The 24258-nt window shown below is 37.8% G+C and overlaps 1 protein-coding gene across 8 annotated transcripts in view; it reads left to right on the forward strand.

Moving 5' to 3' along the window:
* Positions 1-24258, forward strand: part of IL1RAP (interleukin 1 receptor accessory protein) — a 165248-nt gene that overhangs the window by 43460 nt on the left and 97530 nt on the right. For 5 of the 8 annotated variants that reach the window (XM_082461475.1, XM_082461473.1, XM_082461479.1 and 2 more), the window contains one exon: positions 604-668. The exons of 2 other annotated variants lie outside the window; for them this stretch is intronic. In XM_082461475.1, the coding sequence (XP_082317601.1) occupies positions 605-668 (64 nt within the window). In that variant the 5' untranslated portion in view covers position 604. Of the gene's footprint in view, positions 1-603; positions 669-3160; positions 3253-24258 lie in introns of those variants that run through there. One more of the 8 variants, XM_082461477.1, reaches the window with a different exon arrangement.

Consider the following 24258-nt stretch of genomic DNA (forward strand, 5'->3'; position numbering starts at 1 on the left):
AATTGGAATTCAGCCTCATCATTCGTCTCTTCGAATGAGAAGATAAGAGCAGGCACAGCAGGGCATGAGGATCATACATTTCCCCTTACTATAAATTCAGAGTATGGTGGACTGCAAACCAAGTCTGAATCCAGCATTTGTAGACTTTCTATTCATCACTAAGAAGGAAAACTGTCTGGATTATAAAATATTTCCAGTTGGGAATAAACAAGAGAATATGATGAAGGATAATAAGAACAAACTCATCTACCAGAAATTCAACTCTGATGAAAAAAATCCAAAAAAATATTTTTTTAGTAGGCAGTTAGAGTTCAGTGATTAAGAGGCCGTTCTAGAGCCAGGCTACTGGAATTTGATCATTACTCTACCACTTTCTAGCCACAGGATCTTGGGTATGTTATTTACACGTGTCTCAGTTTTCTTATCTGTAATATGGGGATGAAAAAAGCCTATCTTACTGGTTGGTTCTGACAATTAAGTTTGTTAATATTGTAAAATTCTTAGAACAGTTCCTAGTCAATAGTCAGCATGCATATGCACGAATATTATTTAAGCACTTGAGAGTAATAAATACTCTCCTTACCTTTGTATTTATATTGACAGGATGGGACTTCTGTGGTGTGTAATGAGTCTCTACTTCTATGGGATCCTGCAAAGTGATGCCTCAGGTAAGGGAATGTCTTTTGACAATCTATTAAAATGCAAGTCACGCATAGGGTAATGTCTCAAGTCTTTCTGAAAATGAGTTAAGAGAACATAACGTTGTTTATTTCCACTGATTTCTGTGGTAACATGGAATCTTAGATTAGACAGAATTATAGAATTTTGGTGCTGGGAGGAACCACTGATATCTTTAGTCTTCATGGAACAAAGGGCACTGGGGGGAGTGCACTTTCTAATTATAGGAATTTTCCATCACCTTCACATCCAAGCCAACTAGAATCCTATTTCTTCCCCTTACCTCAGGTCCTATGCGAAAATAAATGACAGTGATGGTAGTACGACTCTGTTTTCCAAACTTGAGCCAGTGGTGGAGAAAGCCTCAGTGGTACCAGTCCACTGATACCTTATAGAAACAAGTAGATAAAATGGGTTTTTGTCTACTGCTTCCATATAAGAAAGAAAGAACCGGTCATTAGGCTCATTCTTTCTTTGGATGTTGTTTCATAAGCATAAGAAGAGGCAGCCAAAATCTTTATTGAGTTTAAATAACCAAACTCAATTATCATGGACTTGGATCATATGACATTAGAGTTACAGGGGACTTGAAAGTCTGTCCTTGCAGGTCTTGTCTCATCTTCAGAGGTACTGCTCAGAACCATTCTATGGTACCTCTAACTAGTGATCATCGAATTTTAGCCCATTATGTCTTTGGACTGGTCAAGTTCTTAGAAATTTTTTAGTACATATGACTGAAATTTGTCTCATCATATCCATATATTTCTTTGGTTCAATTACTGGATTTAAATAGAAAATACCTAATCCCATGATTCTCTAATTTTAATTCAGGGAACTAAGGTATCTTCATTTAAAAAAAGCTTGCCATATATAATTTCCCTGAAGACCATGGACCATACTTTGAATATCATTGCTTTACTTCCTCTTCTATATGACAGGCCATCAGAGATGTTAAAACAGTGGTCATAAAACCATGACCATGTTGTCCAATACATGCCTTCAACTGTTCTTCACATGGCATGGATTCCTACCATCCTGATGATCTTTTCTGGGTGTGTTTCAGTTTTGCTACACCACTTAAGGCATTTTATTGGAAACCAATAATAACACTAAAAGAGGGGTATAATTAGGACAGAGTACAGCTCAAAGCCAAGAGAAGGAGCGATAACTTCTAACCTTGTTGGCCCTTGGAGACTTCACAGAAGAAAGGATATATTATAAGCAGAGCTGATATTCAGCTGGGATGCACTAGTGTACAGCTCTACTGGCCGTTTAGACCAGCATCTGTCCTGCTTGACTGAGTGTCCCATTTGACTGGCCAGTGTCCTGATGTTCTGATTTTTAAATATGCTGAATATAATGCCTGATTGTTATTTGTTCTTATTTGATTTAGTTCTATCCTTGACTGGTATCTTCTTACAGAGGCCTTCCTTAACCATCTTAACTAAAATAGCCCTGCCAATCACTCTCTGTTCCTCTATCCTGCTTTAGTTTTCTTCATAACACTCATTATTTCTTGACACTATATTAACTCTTTCTTTTTTCTCCTCCTCCTTTTCTTCTCCTTCCCTTCCACCTTCTTCCTTTTCTTTTTCCTCCCCAACCCCCATCCTCCTCTCCTTTCTTTCTTTCTCTTTCCCTCCTTTTCCTCCATCCCTCCCTATTTCTCTGTTTTTAAGCTCCCTAAGGACAGAGACTTGTCCATTTTGTTTGTTACCCAAACACTTGGAGTAAAGATTGACATATAGACACAGAGTAGGAGCTCAACTTTTATATTTATACATATATATACATATATCTACAAATACATATATGTAAAATCCTTTTTTGCCCAGATTGGTTAATTTTATAATGGAACTTGTTTGGATTCATGCCGGCAATTCGTCAATGTGGTTTTATGTTCCCACCTTGAAGGAAAAGGGGGAGATGACTTTGTTACTCTTGTTAGAGATCAATGAAGTTTCAGAAGTTAGTGGTTGGTTAGTGCTGGTGCCTCCCTACTAGTCCTGGCCGCGTTGTTTTCTGAATGACCTTTACTGTAATCCATCCAAGGGGCCCCCACCCCACCCCCTCAAATGTTGTTGGAAAATGAGCTTTCTACCCAGGAACTGACTCATAATTCTGCCAGGGAAGCTGATTTCTTGAATAAGATACGTTCTCATACCAGCCCCACTGAGTCACCATGGGAGCAGGAAACATGTTGTAATGCCCTCAGCCCATCTGGCCCATGTTTATTTGCCTTCCTTATGAAAAGGTATATTGTGTCTGTGTCAGTGATGTACTTCCTAGTTGGAGGGAGAGGAACAAAAAGGAAGTGTTGTTGTCAAAAATAAAAGGGGCAACTGGCTCTGGGCTATGAGAGGAAAAAGGGATCAATGCACATGCTGCGGGATCAACCAACCTCTCGTGCATCATGCCTCTTACAACGAGGTAGATGACAGTAGACTGGTTGGTCTTTCATGAGGCTTTTTTTGTGCTTTAGGTACCCATGTTAATGGAACCACAAGATTGATGTGAGGAACAAAGGAGAAATAGCTTTAAAACCCTAAAACTCTGTACACGCATATGATATTAGTAAGAGTTTTGTCTTGTTGCTCTGGACCCCTCCATGTGGATCCTTCTCTTAAGGAAAGCCCACAATTTTAAAAAGGAATCATAACAACATAAGAGCTTTATTTCCATGTGGTGCATTCAAGTGCAGTGAACTGGACTTCAAGGCACACAATTCTGACTAGAGAACATAGTTTTTCTATAGCAGTTCAGTGATTTCCATCTTCACTTAGGAATGTGGGAGCAACATTTCATCTCCGGTGGTGATAAAAGCAAATAATCAAAAACCAACATTTACTTTCTTTTAAGGAATTAAAGCTTGGGTAATTATAATAGTGATAATATAATTATAATGTGGTAGTTATAGTGGTGATAATAAAGCTTCCTTTGCTGAAATAAAATTCCCTTTGAATTTTACATATTCTATGTCATTTAGTTCTCACACCCAAAACAGAGCAGTCAGGGTGTTTCTTATTTGGATAAGAAAATTAAGATCAAAGTGGCTAAGCGAGCTACCCAAAGTCACACAGCTAATACTTAACACATCTGTGACTTCAACTAGTTCCTCAGTTCCCAAGATGCATGTTACTTTTACTAAATACATTCCCTTTGTACTCTGCTGGCAGATAAATAATTCAGAAAAAAATATTAAGATCCAAGGGGTCACGGGTTTTGCTAACTGTTAAAGAACCACTCAGTAATAGATTTCTGTGTTTTCTAGATAAGAAGTATCTTTACTCGCCCTGCCCCCTCACTTAAGGTGCCCCCCCCCATTGCAGTGATTTTCCCCCAGGAAGCAAATCACTGTAGTATAAGCTCAAAAGTCAATATTCCTGTTTTTGCTTATTATAGAATTAAACATTTCTAATACTAAACTCAAAGAAGTGCTCCTTTGCAAGAATCCCAAAAGCAAACTTTGACTTGTCACACATTTCTCTTTTGGTGTGTTTCATTGGCAACATGCTAAAAAGTTGAATTGTTAAAGCTGCCTTTAGAGTAGAAATAAACATTTGGAACTTGTGATTCCAAGTTGGGGAGGTTGTTAGAATGGCACTGCATATAATATGGTGAATTTAAAAAATACTGCCATATAAAAATTATTTGCTACACAGTCCACATAAAAAATGATAGCAATGAATTTTCTTCCCCAAAGGCATGCACGCACACACATACACACACAAACACAGATCTTTGAATACAGCTTTTTATTTCAAAGTCAACAAACAGTTGACTGTGTGCCAGGTGCAGGGCTAGATTTCACTCACATTATCATTAACTTCACAGAAAACACTGTGATGCGGATGGGGTGTAGGTATTCTTACACCCGTTTTATAGTTTAGGAAATGTAAAGCCAGGGAGTGGTCTCAGTTAACGGTACTCATGATAAGGTTTCAAAGGCTGCCTTCCCTCCAAAAGCAGAGCTCTTTCTTTTATACAGCATTACCTACCCTTAGGGCTTTCTTCTGCTAATGGAGGTAAGATCCCCTTATTTCTTTATCATTATTTTTAAGAAATTTGCAGAGGGTGGAAATAATCGTGTGGCTTATTGAGAGTGAATTACACTATGTAAAATAAATAAATAAGTAAAAACATTGTGGCTTACCAGGAATCAAGAGACACTGGTTCAAGTTCTGACTGTTTCACTTTGTGAGCTGTTTAATGACATTAAAGTCATTTAATCATTCTGTTTCACTGTGTCCTTACATATAAACCAAAACAACCAACCAATTAACAACAGCAAAATAACCATCCAACCAGCTAAACCAACTAACAACAGCAAAAAGCCAACCAATTCTTCCTTCTTGCTTTTTTATTAAAGAGCATTATGGGTCTTATTATACACCATGGACATACTCAGGGTACACTCTTGCTATTATTTAATTATTTCTAATGACAAGTGTTTATCTTACAATGATTTCACTTTATTCTAAAGGTCATGTGTTTGACCATTTCATACTGTAGAAACCAGGGTGAATAAAGGAAGGTTCTTATTGTAAGTATCTTACAGTAAAATTTGAGAGAAAGAAGAGAAAATAAATACCAAACAAAATTGCATGAGACAGCAGAGAAAGTTATTAGTCCTGTAGGATGGTACTGAGGACGACTTCTTAATCAAACCAACGACTGCTCTTTTCTAGGAGAAAATATATCTCTTATTTGGGAACAGAATAGTTCAGTTCAGCTGAATTCGGGGATAGTGTGAAGGCGTTTAGAAGCCAAGCTGGAAAGGTAAGTTAGGAACAGATTGTGGAGGACAAGAATCCTTGCAGGTGAAGGGAATATTTGTGCTTAATGTATTTTAGATATAGTTGGCTAGTTCTTTTTTCTTTTTTTTTTTTTTTTTGGTCTTTCTTCTACAAGGATCTATAATATTTTAATGCTATGAAATGGTTCTTTCAGCTTTTGGTAAAGATTCAATTTGTTGCCAGCACCAGTGGCCTCATATTATTTGAATATGCTCTTTGAAAAACTCCATATTTGGATCTACTTGTGACATTCAGTCCTGTCTCTGTTGCTCATGGCTGGTCATCCTGAACACACTTCGTTTCTATGGAATTTAGTCCAAACGTCTGAAGAATGTGTGAAGAATATAGTTTCATTTTATTCTTAGACCTAAAGGTCATTGGAATTATAACATTCACCCTGATGTCCTATAAATGTTTCTTCTTGGGAGCAGGTATCTTCACTTTTTTTTTTTTTTTTGAGCTGCATTGAAAGACACTGATGTTTATTTTTAAGTTACTTGTACTTCCCAAGGGTGGGTATTGAAAAGAGATTTGAGTACCACAATTTATTGGCCTGATGCTAGCTTTGCAGTTATAAATTCTCTAGAAAGGCTTCTTGTATCACAGCGATAATTCTATGTTTAGAAAAATGACCTGATTCTTCCATCACATGTGTGAGTTAAGAGAAGCCACTATCTTTGCAGGGAATACGTGGGTGTATATGGTTATAAGTGACAATATCTGGCTTATAAGACAGTCTTCTGCACTTTGAATTGCCTTTGTTTCTGTATTCCCCCTTCCCCAATATTTGTTTCTGCCATATTGAGATGAGCTTTATAGAACCGGATGACCATCTGATTATCAGTGACTCACTCCTGGGCTAGTTCTCACTCCTTTTATTTCACTATTTTAAAAATTCCTTTTCTATTTAGTTGATGAACTTCTTTAAAAAATAAAATATACATCTACCCTTGAGGTAACAACACAATAATTACTTCATTCTAAAATCCACTAGGTGCTGCAATCACTCATTTATTTTTGAGGGACAGAGAGAAAATGGATGCATTTTATAAATAATATGAGAACCTCAGTCAATAACTTCAAGTACCTGCCATCCAAACCTATAAAAGCAATATACAGAATTGCCTTCTTTTGTCTTTCTCAGTTTTAGAGGCAGTAGGAATAATGAAAATACAAGGCGGCTGAGAAAGTAAGAGAAAAGAGACAAAATAATCACACACTTGATAATCTAGACTTGGCTGAGTTCTGTTGTTTTCATGAATTTCATTTCTCCTTCTACCACCAGAATCAAAACTCTTGGTAAAGCTGTACATTATTGGGAAATAAATACCACTTTCCTACAGTGTTTGTCAGTAGTGTCTGGAATAATAGTTTAAGGCTCTTTGTCCATCATCTCATTGTTTTGTTTTTTTTTTTTTACTTCCGAGATACTTTCACATTTTTTGAAGTACTCCTTGAGGTAAGCAGGAGTGTCCATTTTGATATATAAACCAAGGTACTGATGTTTGCATTTTTCCCATAACTTATGTAACAGAACATTGTGGTCCTTTTAAAGTCTGGGCTTTCCATGCCAGCGAGAAGGACCAACCGAAGAGTATTTGCCAACTATGCTTCCTCCATGGAACCTGTGTAGATATTCAAGGGGAAAGACACAGAGAGGCCATCCATCAGTTACTGGTAGCTTTTCTATATAAACATAACTCTTTATTAATACCGTGGGTTTTATTTGATTCTTAATTGCTTGCATACAAGTACAACTATAGATGAAATATGGGACTCTATTATTGTTAAAGCAAACACAGATATACAAATTGTTTTTCCCAAGCAAATCTCAACCATTATCAGCCATTATTTAATATAGCTTTGTTTGCTCTTTTTTACTGTGGGAAGAAAGCTTTAATCCTTCACCATGGACTTGTTTGCTGTTTAAACACATTACACCTAATAGCTTAAATTGATGCACCTGAGTTAATTCTGTCCTTCCTAGATCCTCTGGGACTTCAGACTGCCCCAAAGGCTTCTTAATGAACTAATTTTTGCTTTTCAGATAGAAAGCATTAATTTTATCCTCATAGTTTTCTAATTTGCTTTGGACTCTTTGATCTATTTGGTCCCCTGAGGAAAACAGAATTTCTCTTATGCAAGACTTTTTCGCATCCATGGCTTGCTTCTAAATGTCTTTTCAGCACTTTTAAATTGTCCACTCAAGGTAAAGGAAAATAAAGAGAAGGAGTGGGGGGTGAGGAGAGAAGAAGAAAGAAAAAGAAGAAAGGAAGAAAGAGAAGAGATAGTGATAGAGATAGAGACAGGGTGAGAGAGAGGGAGATACAAAGAGAAAGATAGAGGAGATACAGAGAGAGTCTTTCCACAGAGGGACTTTGCTGCATTTGATGCAAACCCAGGTATATACTTTTTCAGATCATTAAAAAAAAAACTTTTTTAAGTACCGCACTTAAATACTCTCTTTTTTTAACTGAACTTTGCATTGGATGGTATCCTTTTAGAACAGTTCGGTTTTGTTTTGTTTACCTTCTGACTCTTTCCTTTCTTCCTAGTATGTTAAAATGATGAGCTGAAATAGAAGCCTTAAGTATTATAGAAGTTTCCTTGTATCTAGTGTACCTCTAGCCAAGAGAGCTATCAGCATCTTCAGGATACTTGTATTATGAAGGAAGTATACAGCAGAGGTGGTGGAGGCGTAGAGCTAGGCATGGCCTTCATGATACTGAAGGAAGAGGAGATGGCAGGCAAGAGTGCTCCCTTATGCACTCTGCATACGTAATGCCTAGGGCAGAAACAATCTGCTGTTTGCAACTGACACTGAGTTGTAAAATGTCTTTCCTTTTAGCAATGTATTGCTGGAGGCTCAGTAGAAACCCAGCTTGTATTTAGGTCTAAGAGGAGGGTGTAGCTTTGTTTGGAGGAGAGTTGAAATAATGGAAAGTGTGAATAGAGCAATTAATAAATGGAAGTGTTGGAGGATTCCCTCCCACTACATACAATGTTCTTCGTGAGGTGCTAAGTGGGATTTCAGGAAGAAAGTGAAGACAGGGTCTTTGTTCCTGGTTGCTTTATTAAAGCAAGCTCTTAGTTATCTCACCTTTTTTACTCTAAATATCCTGTTATTAAAAATGTTCTTCCTCTTATCTACAATGCAGTGATAGTTGATGACTGCAAAATAGCCATGAAGCATTATACAATACTGAATTTTTGTAATGACTAAAGGAAGATCATGTTAAGCTAAGCATGGCTTTAAATGTCTTTTATTCTAATTCTCTTTAAATTGGTAATAACTATATAGTGGAATGTGCGTGTGTGTGTGTATAATAAAAAAAGAAAGACGGTGAAGGAAATAACATTAACTGAATCAGGGAGTAGTGTTTGTGTGCGTGTGTGTGTCTGTGTGTGTGTATTAATATGAAATATTACATAAATTTCTGAAGAGCCTCATAAGATAGAGATAGATGTTTTCATCTGTCTTTACCAGTGAGGAACTCCAGATTCAGAAAAGTGAATTAAAAAGCTAAATTAACAGCTTACTATAGCTATTATTAAGTAGTAAAACTTGTCTACCTGATTGACTTTAAAATGCATGCTATTCACTCAATACCACGCTGCTTCTGAATTCTTTATGATTAAAACTCTTCTCTTTCTAAATATGCCAACCAAAGCTGTCAATAATTGATGATACGGAGCACACACATTTGAAAGGAAACATTCAACCAATTAAAAAAACAGAGAACATAGGATGTAATTTTTCATGTAGCAAATACTATTTCAAATTGATTTGTTCCAAGCTTCCTGAAACATATACCGTGTACTACAATTGTGTATATTAGATAACATACATTTTTCCAAGGTTATAAAAAATTTCCTAAGGGAAAGCAGTTCTTAACAAGATTGCAGATGGATGAAGGAACAGTGGTTCAGTGCAGATGCAGCGGGTTTGAGTGGAATGGGAAGCTGTTAACTTTAGTATGTGACAAGTTTGCTTTGGCATTATTCATTTGGCTTCCCCTGTGGCTAACTCAGAGATATTGACTGTAACTCCCTGTCTTCTCCTTCTTATTCAACTACAGAGGCTCTATCTCTCTTGCTAGGTGTCTAGGGACCTTGTAAATGATGTTTACCTGTGGCTCAAAATTTTTTTTTAGGTACCCAACAGTGTATAGCTTTAGAAAATTATTTTCAGTCAAAAAATGCCAGGTTTTTTTTTTTTTTTTTTTTCTGCTAGACTTTGGCAGTGATTGGGTGTGAATTTTGAAATTTGATGGTGGATTTACTCCACGTTCCATTTTATTTCTGGTGGGGCTGGAATGTTTCATCTTTTTCAGAAACTATCACTTGTGTGTGTGTGTTGGACAGAGGGAACAAACATACCCACTGAACTGAGAGGCATCTTGAAGCTGAAAAATGAGGCAGGCAGCTCCATATAATCAATGGATCAGTTTCTTATAAGTAACTTACAAGGTGAGATCAGGTTTGAGTGGACAAGTGTTCAGAAGCATTCACAGCTGCTCTCTGCACCACCGAGGGGTTATAGTTAACCTAGGGTATGGAGTTAGGTAATTGGAAACAGGACATGCATTCCTAAGTCAAAATTCATGAATGGGTAACTAGTCTTGTGGGTGCCATGAATACGTCAGCAAAGGTTTTCGTCATTGTGTGGGGACTAACAGAGCATAGCGGCCACCTGATCCTAATAATTATGAAGCAATATCTATTAACTACAAAGCCTTTGATGACAGAGAAGTGACTCACTGTACAGTACAGTCCTGGGTAGGGTCAGCGAAGGACAAGAGAACCTGTAAAGGCCAGAATGGCGTCAGTTATGCTAACAGCCAAACACTGTGGCAATAAAACTGCTAGAATAACTGTTATCTGGATTCAGCAAGTGTGCAAAAGTTTGGACAGGGGGCATTATCCCTGATGCATACCCAGTGCGAACTCTCCAGAATCACAAACCTGAAAAAGTGTTCAGGTTTAATGCACAAGTCCTGCTTAATCCCAGGGAAATCTGTGTTTTCATAGGCTAATTATCCATTTTAAAGCATGCAATACTTTTATCACAGAAGGGTAAGTATTTCCCTCCTGTTTTGAAAATGTACCTTTGTGATGTAATAGAAACAGGTCAAACATCTACATGACGTTCATATCTAGGGAAGGTGGTCCTTCATGACTAGATTTGGAACCCAGCTCAGCAGATGTTTCCTGGGCACCTGTTAATTTGCAAAGCTTTGTACCACAGGGGATGTAAAGAAGATTAAGACACTTTGCATTCATTCATAGTCTATCAGTATGTGCTATACACTGTGCTTGCCTGTATTTATTGGTAAACAAGACAGAAATGGTATCTGCCATCATGGAGCTTAGTCTTGGGGAAGCTGTAGGACAGAAGAAAATAAGTAAATAAACACATTTTTAAAAAGTGAAGATTATCTATAGGGCATTATACCGATGGAAAATAATAGGACAATACTCCCATTGTTGGGTGGTTGAGAAAATCTATTTGAGAAGATGACATATTCTATTGAGAAGTGAAGGAAAGAAGGACCACCATGCAAAGCAGAGAGAAGGCAGTGGATGGCATGTGTGAAGGTCCTGAGCCATAAGGATCATGACACCAGTATTGCTGGAGCTTCAGGAACTGGGGGAAACTTTCAAATATACAATTCAGTGTTATTAATTATAGTCCTCATGCTATACATTATATCCCCATGACTTACTTATTTTGTAACTGGAATTTTGTACCTTTGACTCCCTTACCCATTTCACCCACCCCTCCATCTCCCACCTCTGGCAACCACCAATCTGTTCCCTGTATCAATAGACTCAGGTTTTTGTTTATTTTATTTTATTTTTTAGATTCCACGTATAAGTGAGATCATATGATGTTTTTCTTAGTCTGACTTATTTCACTTAGCATAATGCCCTCAAGGTCCATCCATGTTGTCACAAATGGCAAGACTTCATTCTTTTTTCATGGGTGAATAATGCAATAATAATATTATATCTTTTTTATCCATTCATCCATTGAAATTGCTAAGTGAGTAAATCTTTTTTTTTTTAACGTCTTTATTGGAGTATAATTGCTTTACAATGCTGTGTTAGTTTCTGCTTTATAACAAAGTGAATCAGCTATACGTATACATATAATCCCATATCTCCTCCCTCTTGCGTCTCCCTCCCACCCTCCCTATCCCACCCCTTTAGGTGGTCACAAAGCACTGAGCTGATCGCCCTGTGCTATGTGGCTGCTTCCCACTAGCTATCTATTTTACATTTGGTAGTGTATATATGTCCATGTGTAAATCTTAAAAGTCCTCATCACAAGAAATAAATTTGTAACTATGTATGGTTACAGATGTTAACTAGACTTACAGTGGCAATCATTTCACAATATACACAAATATCAAATCATTATGCTGTATGCCTGAAACTAACATAATGTTGTATGTCAATTATACCTCGATAAAAATATTTTTAAAATTCGCACACACACACACACAAAAAAAAAAAGAAAAAAGAAAAGAGCTCTGGGGGAAGGGGCCTGAGATGAGGAGGAAGAGGTAGTCAGAGTCTAGGGCCTATTACGGGTGTTATTTCATTTACCTTCATGCCACAAAAGGTCACTGAAAGGACTTGAGCAGGTCCCTGACATTATCTAGTTATTGAATGTTCATGCTACCCACCATGTCAGAAATAGCTTGGAGAAGATTTCAGTTTCTCTCAGTATGGTGGACAAGGTCCCCTAAACAACCCTTTTCCTGTAAAGCAACTAGAAATGCAGCATTTAAAAATAAATGTCTTGCTGAGTTGGTAAGAAATTCTCGGAGGACAAAATTGAAGGGAATACAGGAATCCAGAACAGAAAGGAAGCCAGCTCTGCAGCTGGCGGTTACCCAAGGTAGCATACAGAGTCAGTGGAAAAAGATGTATTTAAATGCTAGGACATTTGGATAATTTCTATAAAAATAAAGTTAAATTCTTACCTTATTCCTTACCCCCAAACAAATCTCACTTGAATTAAATATTTAAATGTAAAAAAATAAATTAAACCCTAAAAGTACTTGAAGAAAATATATGCAAGTGTTTTTACAATGTTGAGATAGAGAAAGCCTTTCTAGATATATCATTAAGGGTAGGGGCCATTACAGAAAATTAGATATATTTGACTACATAAAGATTGACAAAATTAGTGGAGCATCAAAATATTATAAGTTAAAGGATGAATGAAAACTTGGGAAGATACAGGTATATGGCAAATGGTTAAGTCAGTACAACACAAGGAGCTCTTGCACCCAAAAGAAATCCTTCCAATGTAAAGTATACTCTTTGAAAAAAATGAGAAAAGATTTTTAACTGGAAGTTCAGGCAGTTCAAGAAGAGACAAACAAATGGATCATACTAAAAAGAAGTCAAATTCATGAGTAAGACGATAGATGCAAATTAAACCAACGAGATGTCATTTTTCACCCATTATATTAGCAACAATTAAGGAGAACAGTCCTACCTAGCATTAGACAGGATGTGGTGATCTAATGACCAAGTGTGGTGTTCTCATACCATGTGGGTAAGAGTGTCCCTTGAATAGACTTTGTGAAGGGCACCTTGACTGTTTGTTTCAAAGACACCTAAGTGCCTCCCATTGACCTTGTAATGAACATTGCACACATATACCCTAAAGAAATAATCAGAGAAGTGCATCAAGCTGTATTCACAACTTTGTCATACAGTTGTTCAAATAGGTAACATTGGACAAAGCAACGTAAATATCCATTGATAGAGGATACCAAAAAAAATGGAGAATACTACTGAGTCTTAAAAAATATAAATTTATATTTATTGATAATGAAATGAGTTTATGATAGATATTTCTGTTTAAAAACAGGTACCATACAGCAGTTTTTAAAGTCTGAAACCTTTAAAAACAGTGGCAGTTGTTTGCTGAAGCTAGATTGCCATGGTTTATGAGAGCCATTTGTTCAATTTTTAGGAATTATGTGAACCAGCTATTAAATCATTGCTAGTTTGAAACTGGCTTTGGTGAGAGTATTTACCCTATGGAAATTAATAAACAGAGGCTACAAATCAGCTCCCGCCCTGCCCCAACCCTGGTTTACCACACACCACTGTGTGCATGTGTGTGTAATTACATACGTGCGCACATATAGAAAACCTTCCGTAGAATACACCCAAATCTTAACAGTGATTATCTTTAGAAAGTGGAATTATGTTTGAGTTTATTTCCACCATTTAAAAATAATTTTGTATCATCTGACTATATTACAATCTAATTATATGTATAACTAGAAATATAGAGTAACAATTTTTGGAAGTAAGAAGGAATGAAGACCTGAACCTTTGGAGTGCTTGGGATGCTAAGCAAGGGGCAATTGTGAGATATTGTTGTTTAAACATTAGCTCTTTGTTTCTGTCTTTAAAATGATATGTTAATAACTTCCGTAGAACAGAGATAATTTCAATATTCAGGAAATGCCCTTGGAAAACTATCAAGTTAGGTGATTTGTGAGGGAAAAGTGATATTACTCTTGAATTTCCTGCATTATAACTGTGGCTAGTATTTGTGTATTTGTTAGATATGTAATGTCAAGAAGATGAAAATTAGCCATCCAAATTTTTGGAAGTTGAAATCAGTGAGTTCTCGCTTCTCCACTTCAAAGTTTTCCAATACTGGATACTCAGCTAAAAAGTAGTTATGTACCCTAATTCTTGCGTGTTTTATCTGCTCATTTAAACATTTTGATTGATTAAAGGCAGTTTTCTTTTCCTTCTTTTTTTTTTTAAAGTGATCAGTACTACAAAGTATACTCAGCCAATTACCAATATTTCAGTATCTGTAGACATGGTTATACATGTGTTAAACAAATGAGTACTTCTTCCTTCAACTGTCAGCATTCCTTCATTTCTCTATGTAGTAAACACATACTATTGGGCTTATAGTATGTGCCAAATATAGTTCATATTATCTTTATATCAACTAATCATTATAGTGATGAACAACATCATATAGTGTTTTATAGTTTAAAAATGCTCGCATTCTATGATCATCAGAAAAACAATAAATTATATCATTATTCTTGTTTTGCAGATAAGGAAACAGAGATTTGGAGAGACTAGGCGACTTAGCCATAGTCATAAAACAGTAAACAGAAGAGCCAGAGAACCAGGACACAAAACCTTGTCTTGTACTCCCAACCTATTATTATTTTTCCTGGTATACCCAGGGGATTCCAACCCTTTCACTACTAAGGACATTATTTATTTTATATTTTTTCTAAAGACTCCATGTTTTGAAAACAGTAGCAACCAGTCATATTAGCAGTCATCACTACATCTATGTTAAGAACATATTCGTCACTCAAAATAGAAACTTTGTATCTATTAGCTGCCATTCCACGTGACTTCTTTCCCCCTTCCCTCAATTCTAAACAACCACTAATCTACTTTCTTTCTCCATAGATTTGTCTATTCTGGACATTTCCTAGAAATGGAATCATATGTAGCTTTTTGTGACTGGCTTAGAATAATGTTTTCACTTAATGTTTTAAAGGTGCATCCATGTGTAGCATGTATCAGTACTTCACTGTCTTCTATTGATGAATAATTCCGTTGTTTATCCATTCATCATTGATGGGCATTTGGACTGTTTTTACTTTTTATCTATGATGAATAATGCTACTGTGAACGTTTGTGTACAAGTTTTGTGTGCACATATGTTTTCATTTCTCTTGGGTATATACCTAGAAGTGGAATTGCTGGGTCACATGGGAACTCTTTGTGTAACATTTTGAAGGACTACCAAAGTATTTTCCAAAGTGACTGTGCCATTGTAAATGTCTTTTGAAGTATGGAATAGCAGATGAGTCTCAGGTTGTGTATGATAGATACCACAGCTGCATTCCAGGATGGTTCCTTAAGGTTAAATACATTGCATCAAAAAAGAAGAGATCATGGTGAATTCAGAGATCTTCCCCGGACTCAACCCCCTAATCTGTGATGTAAGAGGGGAACATTTGAGCAGTTCCTTTTTTGTTAGTGTAGCCAATTTAAATCTCAGTGCTATGGGAGCTCAGAAAATGCCCTGGATAATTCACAATATGTAATGTAGAGAAAAAGAAATCCTGGACTAAAGTCAAATTTGGCTCCATGTGACTCTCTGTCTTTATAAAATGAAGATGATACTATTGGCCGTACCTACCTCGCAGAGTTGTTCTGGAGATTCAGTGAGATATACTCAGTTGAATAAACTTGAAAACTGACACCATGCACTGGCATATGGGTAAGCACCAACTGGTTTCCTTTATTATGAGATTAGGATTGAGATTTTTGTACTTGAAGGTGGGTGTTTGCCCATAAGAATCCACATTTCCAAATGCAGTTAATCTCTTGTCAAAGTCCCTAGCCAATCACTGATCTGTTTTCTGTTTCTATAATTCTGCCTTTCCAGAATTTAATACAGATGGAATCATATGAGACTGGGCTTCTTTCACTTAGTATGATGCATTTGAGATATATCCACACTGTTGAGCATAACAGAAATTCATTCTTCATTGCTGAGTAGTATTCCATTGTAAAGGTAATACCACAGTTTGTTTATTCATCAGCAAGTTGAAGTTCATTTGGCTGCTTCAAGGTTTTGGTGATAATGATTAAGTCTACTATAAACATCTGTGTATAGGCTTTTGTTTGAACGTGAGTTTTCATTTATCTTTGGTAAATACCTAGAACTAATATTGCTAGGTTGTATTGTAAGTATATATTTAGCTTAATAGGAAAATATCAAACTGTTTTCTAAAGTGATTGTACTTCATTTTGCATTTCCATCAGCAACAAATGAGAGTTCCAGCTGTTGCATATCCTTGTTAACACTTGGTATTTTCCACTTTAAAAATTTTAACCATTCTAGTAGGTGTGTAGTAGTATCCTGTGTGATTTTTAATTGGCATTTATCTAATGACTAATGATTTGGGGCATCTTTTCATATGCTTATTCACTCTTTGTATGTCTTCTTTAATAAAACGTCTGTTGAAATCTTTTATCCCTTTTTAAATTATTTGTTTTCATATTGAATTTTGAGAGTTCTTTATATATCCTGGATATGTCCTTTATCAGATGTGTAATTTTTATTTTTTAAAGAGGCAGCTTTATTTTATTTTATGTATTATTTTTATTAGCTTCTTTTTCTTTCTTTTTTTTTTTTTTTTGGCTGTATTGGGTCTTCGTTGCTGCACTCAGGCTTTCTCTAGTTGCAGCGAGCGGGGGCTACTCTTTGTTGCGGGGCACAGGCTTCTCACTGCAGTGGCTTCTCTTGTTGCGGAGCACAGGCTCTAGGCATGCGGGCTTCAGTAGTTGCAGCACTCGGGCTCAGTAGTTGCAGCACGTGGGCTCTAGAGCACTAGGGCTTCAGTAGTTGTGGCGCACGAGCTTAGTTGCTCTGTTGCATGTGGGATCTTCCCAGACCAGGGATGGAACCTGTGTCTCCTGCATTGGCAGGCAGATTCTCAACCACTGCGCCACCAGGGAAGTCCCATCAGATGTGTAAATTTTTAATTTTTTTTTCTCATCTGTGGCTTGTATTTTACTAACCTTTAATTTTTCCAGTTATTTTCAAGTCCTATTCTTCGGCCTGTCACTGAATCTACCACTATTCTCTTTTTCACTCTGCATGTTTACAGAGATTCTTGGCTTTTTCAGGCATGGCAGGGGGATGGGGGGTGGGGTGGGGTATGAGATGAAAAGGACAATTGTCCTATTAACAAGGAAACTTTAGGTAGTTGGAAAGAGAGTCCAGATATCTAATCATCTATAACCCATGGGCTGACGTTCTGAGTACCATAACGGATGTATAGACAGTGTGCTATACTACAGAGCATTGCCATTCACTGAGCTTTCTGGTTATTAAAATATTTTGAGCATAGACTCCACAAGAGAGAAGCAATAAAAGTTCTGGATAATTAAGTTCCAGAAACTGTCATAAAGTGGCTGCCCCCTCTATGTATGATCAGTGATGATCAGTGATGATAGGGGGGCTGGGGGATGGAAAAGTGATGTATGATCAGTGATGATAGGGCCGCTGGGGGATGGAAAAGGAACAGGCACTAGGCAATGTCTTTCTCATCTTGGTAAATCATAGTCCTCTAATCCAACAGTTGTGGCACTAGAGGACCACCTCAGAAGTGATTAGCTTCACTGCCTCCACATCCCCCGAGCCCAGGTTACTGTAATTGTCTCTTTTGTCATCATTTGTGGTTTGTATAAGTAAAAGCAGAGATAACAAGTGGATAAAGAAATTTCATTCTTGACACTTGTGGAGGTGCATGTGTGTGTGAACCATCAGACAGCCTAAGGGAGCACAAACGTATTTCCCAATCCAGTCTTCATCTGTGCCATAATTATCATTAATATGTGGCACTCATAAGTCAGAGTTCCTTACCCTGTATAATCCTAGTCTCCCACTCTCATGCTCAACTAAACCATCCCACCCTCTGTAATCCAACCCCAGCTGATTTACAGACCAGTTATGGCTCCCTTGCCCTCCCTGCCTTTACTTACAATGTTCCATCAGCCTGGATTCCTCCCTCTGTATCTGTCAGCACACATTTTATTCATTTTTCAGGCTTAAATCAGATACTATCTCTTCTGTGAAGGCTTCATTGAACTCCCCACCCTCCCCTGCAGTCAGAATTAAGAGCTCCTTCTACCCTCTTATGACACATTGCATCTTTTTCTTTTTCGCATTTACTTTATTTTGCTTTGCATTGAGATTAATTATTTGGCTGTCTGCCCTCTCCAGATAGTGAGACCTTTGAGGGCAGAAACCATATCTTCCCTGTGTCTTTATCCCCCCATTGGAGCCGATTATAAACTGTTGCATGTAGTAGGTTCTCACTGAGGGTTTATTGATTGAAAGACATGGCATAACCCACGGTTCCCCTTGCTTTGTGAACCAGACAGAAGAGGTGTCTGAGTGGCTGATAGTTGTAACTGGAGGTGACAGGGTGATCTGATGTGTTCTAAGCCAAGTGCAGTCTTGTTTCCCTCTTGGCTGTGATTATGCTCTCCTGTCTAGAATAAGAAAAGGGTGATTTGATTTTGAGTAATAAGCAACCCAGTTCTAACTGTGTACCTTAAATGCCTTCCGTTGTTCTGCTTAAGGTGATTTTCTACCAGCATGAAATGTTCTCCTTCCCAGACAGTTGATAGAGGAGCTGAGTCATGCCTGACCATATTTAATAAGACAGAGGCAGCTAATACCTGAGGGAGCTGCCTTTGAGGACAAGCTGATTTTTCTGACTCCTCTGCTTTTCAAAAGTGTGTGTTGTGAGAGAAACTTGAGCATGAAGATAGCATCAGAGTCTCCTCTGGAAACAAGACTACATGATGACACTCTTTAATTCAGACAGATGTGATCTGCCCCACTGCCTCTTGGCTGTGATACGTGTCTTCTGATGCTGGAAACTGCTAATCATGGATTTTATGCTCCTTATTAAAGAGACTCATTCAGTTTGTTCCACTTTCTATTAACAAGTGCCCACCCACTCCCACTCTTGTCCTTGAAAAACTGGCTTGATTTTATATTTTTAAGTTTCAGGCTAGAAAACACTGTTGAAGTTAGCACTGATTATAAACCCATTGTATTATAGAGATGGAAAGGGTTAGAGATCGTCTGGTTTTACTTCCTTGTATTATACATGAAAAAATAAAATCCAAGAAAAGGGAAGTTACTTGGCCACAGTCATGGTTAAATTTTAGACCCTGGAATGAAGCTGATCTGTGTTAGAATCCTTCTCTCTCACTTACTTGCTGTTGTTAAATGATAAACTGGGGCATATTAAAATTTTTAAATTTTAAGAGGGTATTTGAGCAAAAATCGATGCAAATTGGGCAGCATCAAACTGGACATAGTTAGGAGCACTCCACAGAGGGGAGCCAGGGGCAAGACTTCTATAGAGAAGAGGTGGAAGCAAGACAAGGAAAGTATTTGATTGGCTACAGCTTAAGTGGTTGCATTAGTTGAGAAAGTCCAGTTGGCTGTTTGTGAGTGGTTGTCCTTAGGTTTCAATTTTCTTGACCTTGAAGCATTCCAGCTTAGGTTTTGGTTTGCGTAAGTAGGCTTCCAGGACATTACAGCCACCTCAGTCTAATGGCCTCTTTGTTTAGTTAATTTAACACTGTGTAATCCTGCAGATACTCTTTTACTTATCTAAGGCTCCTGTTCCTCATTTGTTAAATGGGGACAATAATAAAACCATCTGAAAGAGTTGTTATGAGAATTAAAAGAGACAATGAATGTAAAGCACTTAATACCTGGCATATGGAAAGCATTCAGTATTAGGTGGTAATTATTATAATAATGGTGGTCTCACTGGCAGACTTAGTGCAAGAAATCAGGTCTCCTGATCCTGTGTTGTTATTCTCCATAAAGAATACTACTAGATGTACCTCAGGAACTCTGTTTAATGGCAAGGAAGTTTAAAGATATCTATCTGACGATGAATTTCTATGGTCAAAGAAAAGTCTCAGCAGTTAGCTGTAAGACAGAAAGAACATGGTTTAAGATGCTCAAGAATCAATGTGAATGGAGTATTTGAGGGAAGATTGTATATAGTCTCCAAACTAGAAGCCAAAGGACTGAGTATGATACCAGAGAGTCTTAGAGGATCATTAGAGAGAGGACTGGTTCTGGAATCAGAAACTTCTACCGCCCAATAGCACTGTGAGCTTCCCATGTCACTCTCTGAGCCTCTTCAAACCCCCAAACGAGGCAACAACCCCTACCTCCGTGATCAAAGAATACGATGTGTCTGAAACTGCCGTGTCAAGTACAAATTATTGTGGACTCTGTTAACAATTACAGATTTATAATCTTTGGATGTGGTGAGGGCGGGGAAGTAGGCACTGATTCCTGAGTAATAAGTTTGGGACATTTTACTGACTTAAAGAGTATGAAAATAAAAAGCCATTTCTAATCAACCACCTCCATTATGACTTTCTCCACGAGGCAGGGAACCACAGCATTGGGAGGCTAAAAGTACCCAGAGAAGAGTGCCCTGACTTGACAGTTTTGCCTTGGGATGTGTACCTTGGGTAGACACATACGCACACAAAACAGATATATACATGGACAGTTAAAGTTGTATGTTGAAGCTCCTAAAAGCCTTCTTGGTATGACTGCAGACCCTTTTCCTGATCTAGTACCTATTTTTCTCTTATTTTCATTTTTCTACTTTATGGTAATTATTTGCTTTTTTTCAGCATCAGAACACTGGCATGTATCCCCTCGTGAGTGTCAGTGGAGAATGTGTGTATCACGTGAAAGAGAGCTGATAATAGTAGGGTTATTAGCTAAAATCTTCTACATTTGATTTCTTTGGGGTGTTTGCTTTTGCTTCCTATATTGAAAATTTATTCGCCCATTTTGCTTCCTATGTTTCAAGAGCTCTGGAGTTCAGGAAAGTTGGTTTGTGTTTTCTGCTTTCTCTTCAGCAATAAATATGTAAGAGGCAAATGTTCTCAACCCTATAGTGACTCAAGAAGCTGAGCATAAATATAAGCATAAAAATTCAACCTTTGATATGCCAGGAGAAAAGAAAAACAGAAACTGATGTAAGTGTGGTATAAACTCTCTTCTGTAATTGGTTTTATAGGCAGAAGTCATGTGTGATATGGGAATCTGGAAGGTTTCATCCTGCCTCTGGTACTAACCCAGTGTTTCACTCAGGCATTCCTTCACCCCTCTGGTCTCAAAGCCTAATCAGTATAATGTGTCCTGGAACTGGATGATTTGTAAGGCCCCCTTCCAGCTCTAACCCATAGTGTTTTTTTCAGATGCATAGTGGATTACGGGTGGCTTAAACATTCAGAAACTTGGCCCGTGATTTAATCTTGGCATTTATCTTTCCAAGACCTTGCTTCTCCCCTTGGGAGCTGACACTGCTCTCTTCCTGAGGGACCACGGAAAGCCCAGCCACTCGGAACCCCTACCTCGTGAATTCTTCCTACTGCCCCATCGTCATTCACTGCCAGACGTTTCCCAGACCCCATTTCTAATGCTCAGCTTTTGTTGCTTGCCTCACCTGATTTTCTATCAGAATCTTTTGTTTCCTGCTTGTCACTATCAGCCTTCAAGAACAATCTACATGCTTGACACATTATTAAAACTGAATGAGACTGCACTGGCATTTCACAGGTGATGCCTCTCTTAAATGTACTGGCAGGATTGTAGCCCCTGTCTCTTCCCCTGGCAGGTGATGAAGATCTCAAACGCCCTTTTACTCCAGGCAATTTCCTGAGAATTTCTGAGGAGGTTGCTGGCAAGGCTCACAAAATGCTCTTTTCTTTTTTTTTTTTTTTGACTTTGTAGTTGTTTATAGAATATGATTGCAAATCTTGAGGCATGCGAATCATATAGCTTTTAATTGAAAGTTGAAGGCCCCTGATGTACTTTCACGGAACAAGCCCCCCTCACCCTCCATCTGGGACGTGAGATGTGGGGATGGAGGGTTATAGAGACATTTTGAGTATGTGGAGGGCTTTAAATTTTCATCATGGAGAAAAGTGATTGCTTGGCTGTCTTTACTAATTAAGAAGTTGGTTTATGCTTAGCCTGCGTTCTACATTTTAGGACTCAAATTTAATTTTGGATTTTCTGTCCTGGATCTGGTAAAGTGCAATAAAAACTCAAAAACAAATGCACATAATACTTTTTCCTGCTATCTTTCCAGGTCTTAATTCCCTCATCTGTGAAAATCAAAATAATAATTGTAGCTAAAATTTATTACGTTCTTACTATGCACCCAAGCATATAATACCACGTATATGATCTTCTTTACCCCTACCAACAGGTCTGCTAGGTAGGTACTTACATTAGCTTCATATTTTGCTTCATGTATTATTACATGTGAGGAAGCTGGGGTATGGGATCTTTCTTTCCAAGTGCCATACTTATGGGCAACATTGCCACCTACTTTACTTGAGTATCAGCCTCAAGGAAAAGACCCATATCCCATATATCAGCTTCTTCACCTGTAAAAAGAAAAGGAGGAGAATTGGGTGGCTTGATTATGTAGAATGCATGTAGAGTTACCTCCTATGCTCCAGTATTACTGTTATCTGTTTCAGTCTTCCTGGATTTGCTTTTTTTTTTGCCTATTTCAACCTCTGTTTTGAAGGAGAATATACTATTGTGCTATTTACATTCCCAACACCAACTGGGAATGTTTGTGTAGATATGCATTTTACTGGAATGTTAGAGTAGACGGAACGTGACATTTGGACCGAAAAAAAGTGATTCTGTGCTTGCCATTCATGAGCTCTATGCCATTCATCAAGTTAGCTCTCTGAGCTTAGTTACCCCATTTGTAAAATGAGAGGATAGTTCTAAATGTTTTAAAAACTCCCCTCTAGTCTAACACCCTCAAACACTGTGTTAGAGGTGAGTCCCCATAGGTTAAATGATGACATTTGTTGGGCCACATTTAGTTTGAAATTGTCCATACTCAGTTTGGAATCAAGAAAGAGAGGAATATAATATTAAGAATAGTGAGGACTACTGAATAGCCCTCTGTTAAACATATTAAAGAACATTGTCTCTTAAGTCTTCAAACCAGCCTTCTTTGACAGAGGAATATTTACTGTACTTGCACATACTCACATGGTTAGCAAGTAGAAGAATGATTTGAACTGGGGTTGTCAGACTCCAGAGACTCCATAGAGAAAGTAGTTTCAGGATATGAGTTTCAGGTTTGGTCACTCCCCACCTCTATCGTATATTGTTAGCCCATCTCTCAGACCTGTCTTTTATCCTCTCTTGGCTTCATTCACCTCATCTGTAAAATGGGGGCATTACCAGCTATCGTACTGGAACAGAAGACTACCACTAGATCTAAGACCCTTGTGTTCTGAGATTCTATGATGCTGCCCAAAATACCTTTACTTCCAATGCTGAGGATCTGTTTCTTGCATGGAAATTTGAAGGCAGAGACCTTGTTTTTTGCTACATTTTGTTTATAGCCCTAACACTCATAGGACCCTGAGTAAATATTGTGTAATAATGAAAATGAAGAGAGTAAAAGTTGCTTGATTATATATGAGAATAGTAATTGGATATTTACATCTTAATCATGGATTAGAAAAAAATTGCTTGGGGAAAATAACATAAAAACCAGCTAATGACTGCTTAGAGTTTCCCTAGCACACTGTGCCACACTTGACATAAGCCCGTTTACTTACTGTCACAACAGCCCTGCAAAGAAAAGCATTCCCTTCAGCCATATGAGGATGCTCATTACAGTGATTTTTTTTAAGGAAAAGAAGCAGCACACCCATAATCCATTCTTTAGCCTGCTAACCCCTACTGCCACTTTGGTGAGAAAAGCGAAGCGTTTTCTAGGTGGCTATTAGATGATGCTCTTCCATGTTCCTCCTTATTATGCACAGCAACGGGAAGGGTGGTTGTTGGACCTTTCTTGGACCTTAACTCATGATGATGAAGGGTCTCTTTGTTGGTGCTGCAAAAACCAGTTGGGAAATGACTTGATGGAGATGAAGAGTGAGCCTGGAGACCTTCAGCAGCTCCTGTAGACCTGAGAACTGTAAACATTTCTAGAGCACACATGGTTTTTTCTCAAGTCCTCTGCCACAGGGAAAACTTTGTAGAAAGTGACACTCATGTTCTCAGACTAAGAGAGGAACAGCTACATGGCAGGACTGAATGAAAACCAAACTGTTCATAGACCCTAGAGTGCTGGTCCTATAACAA

This window comes from Balaenoptera physalus (assembly GCF_965194825.1).
Source record: "Balaenoptera physalus genome assembly, chromosome: 4".
Taxonomy (NCBI): domain Eukaryota; kingdom Metazoa; phylum Chordata; class Mammalia; order Artiodactyla; family Balaenopteridae; genus Balaenoptera; species Balaenoptera physalus.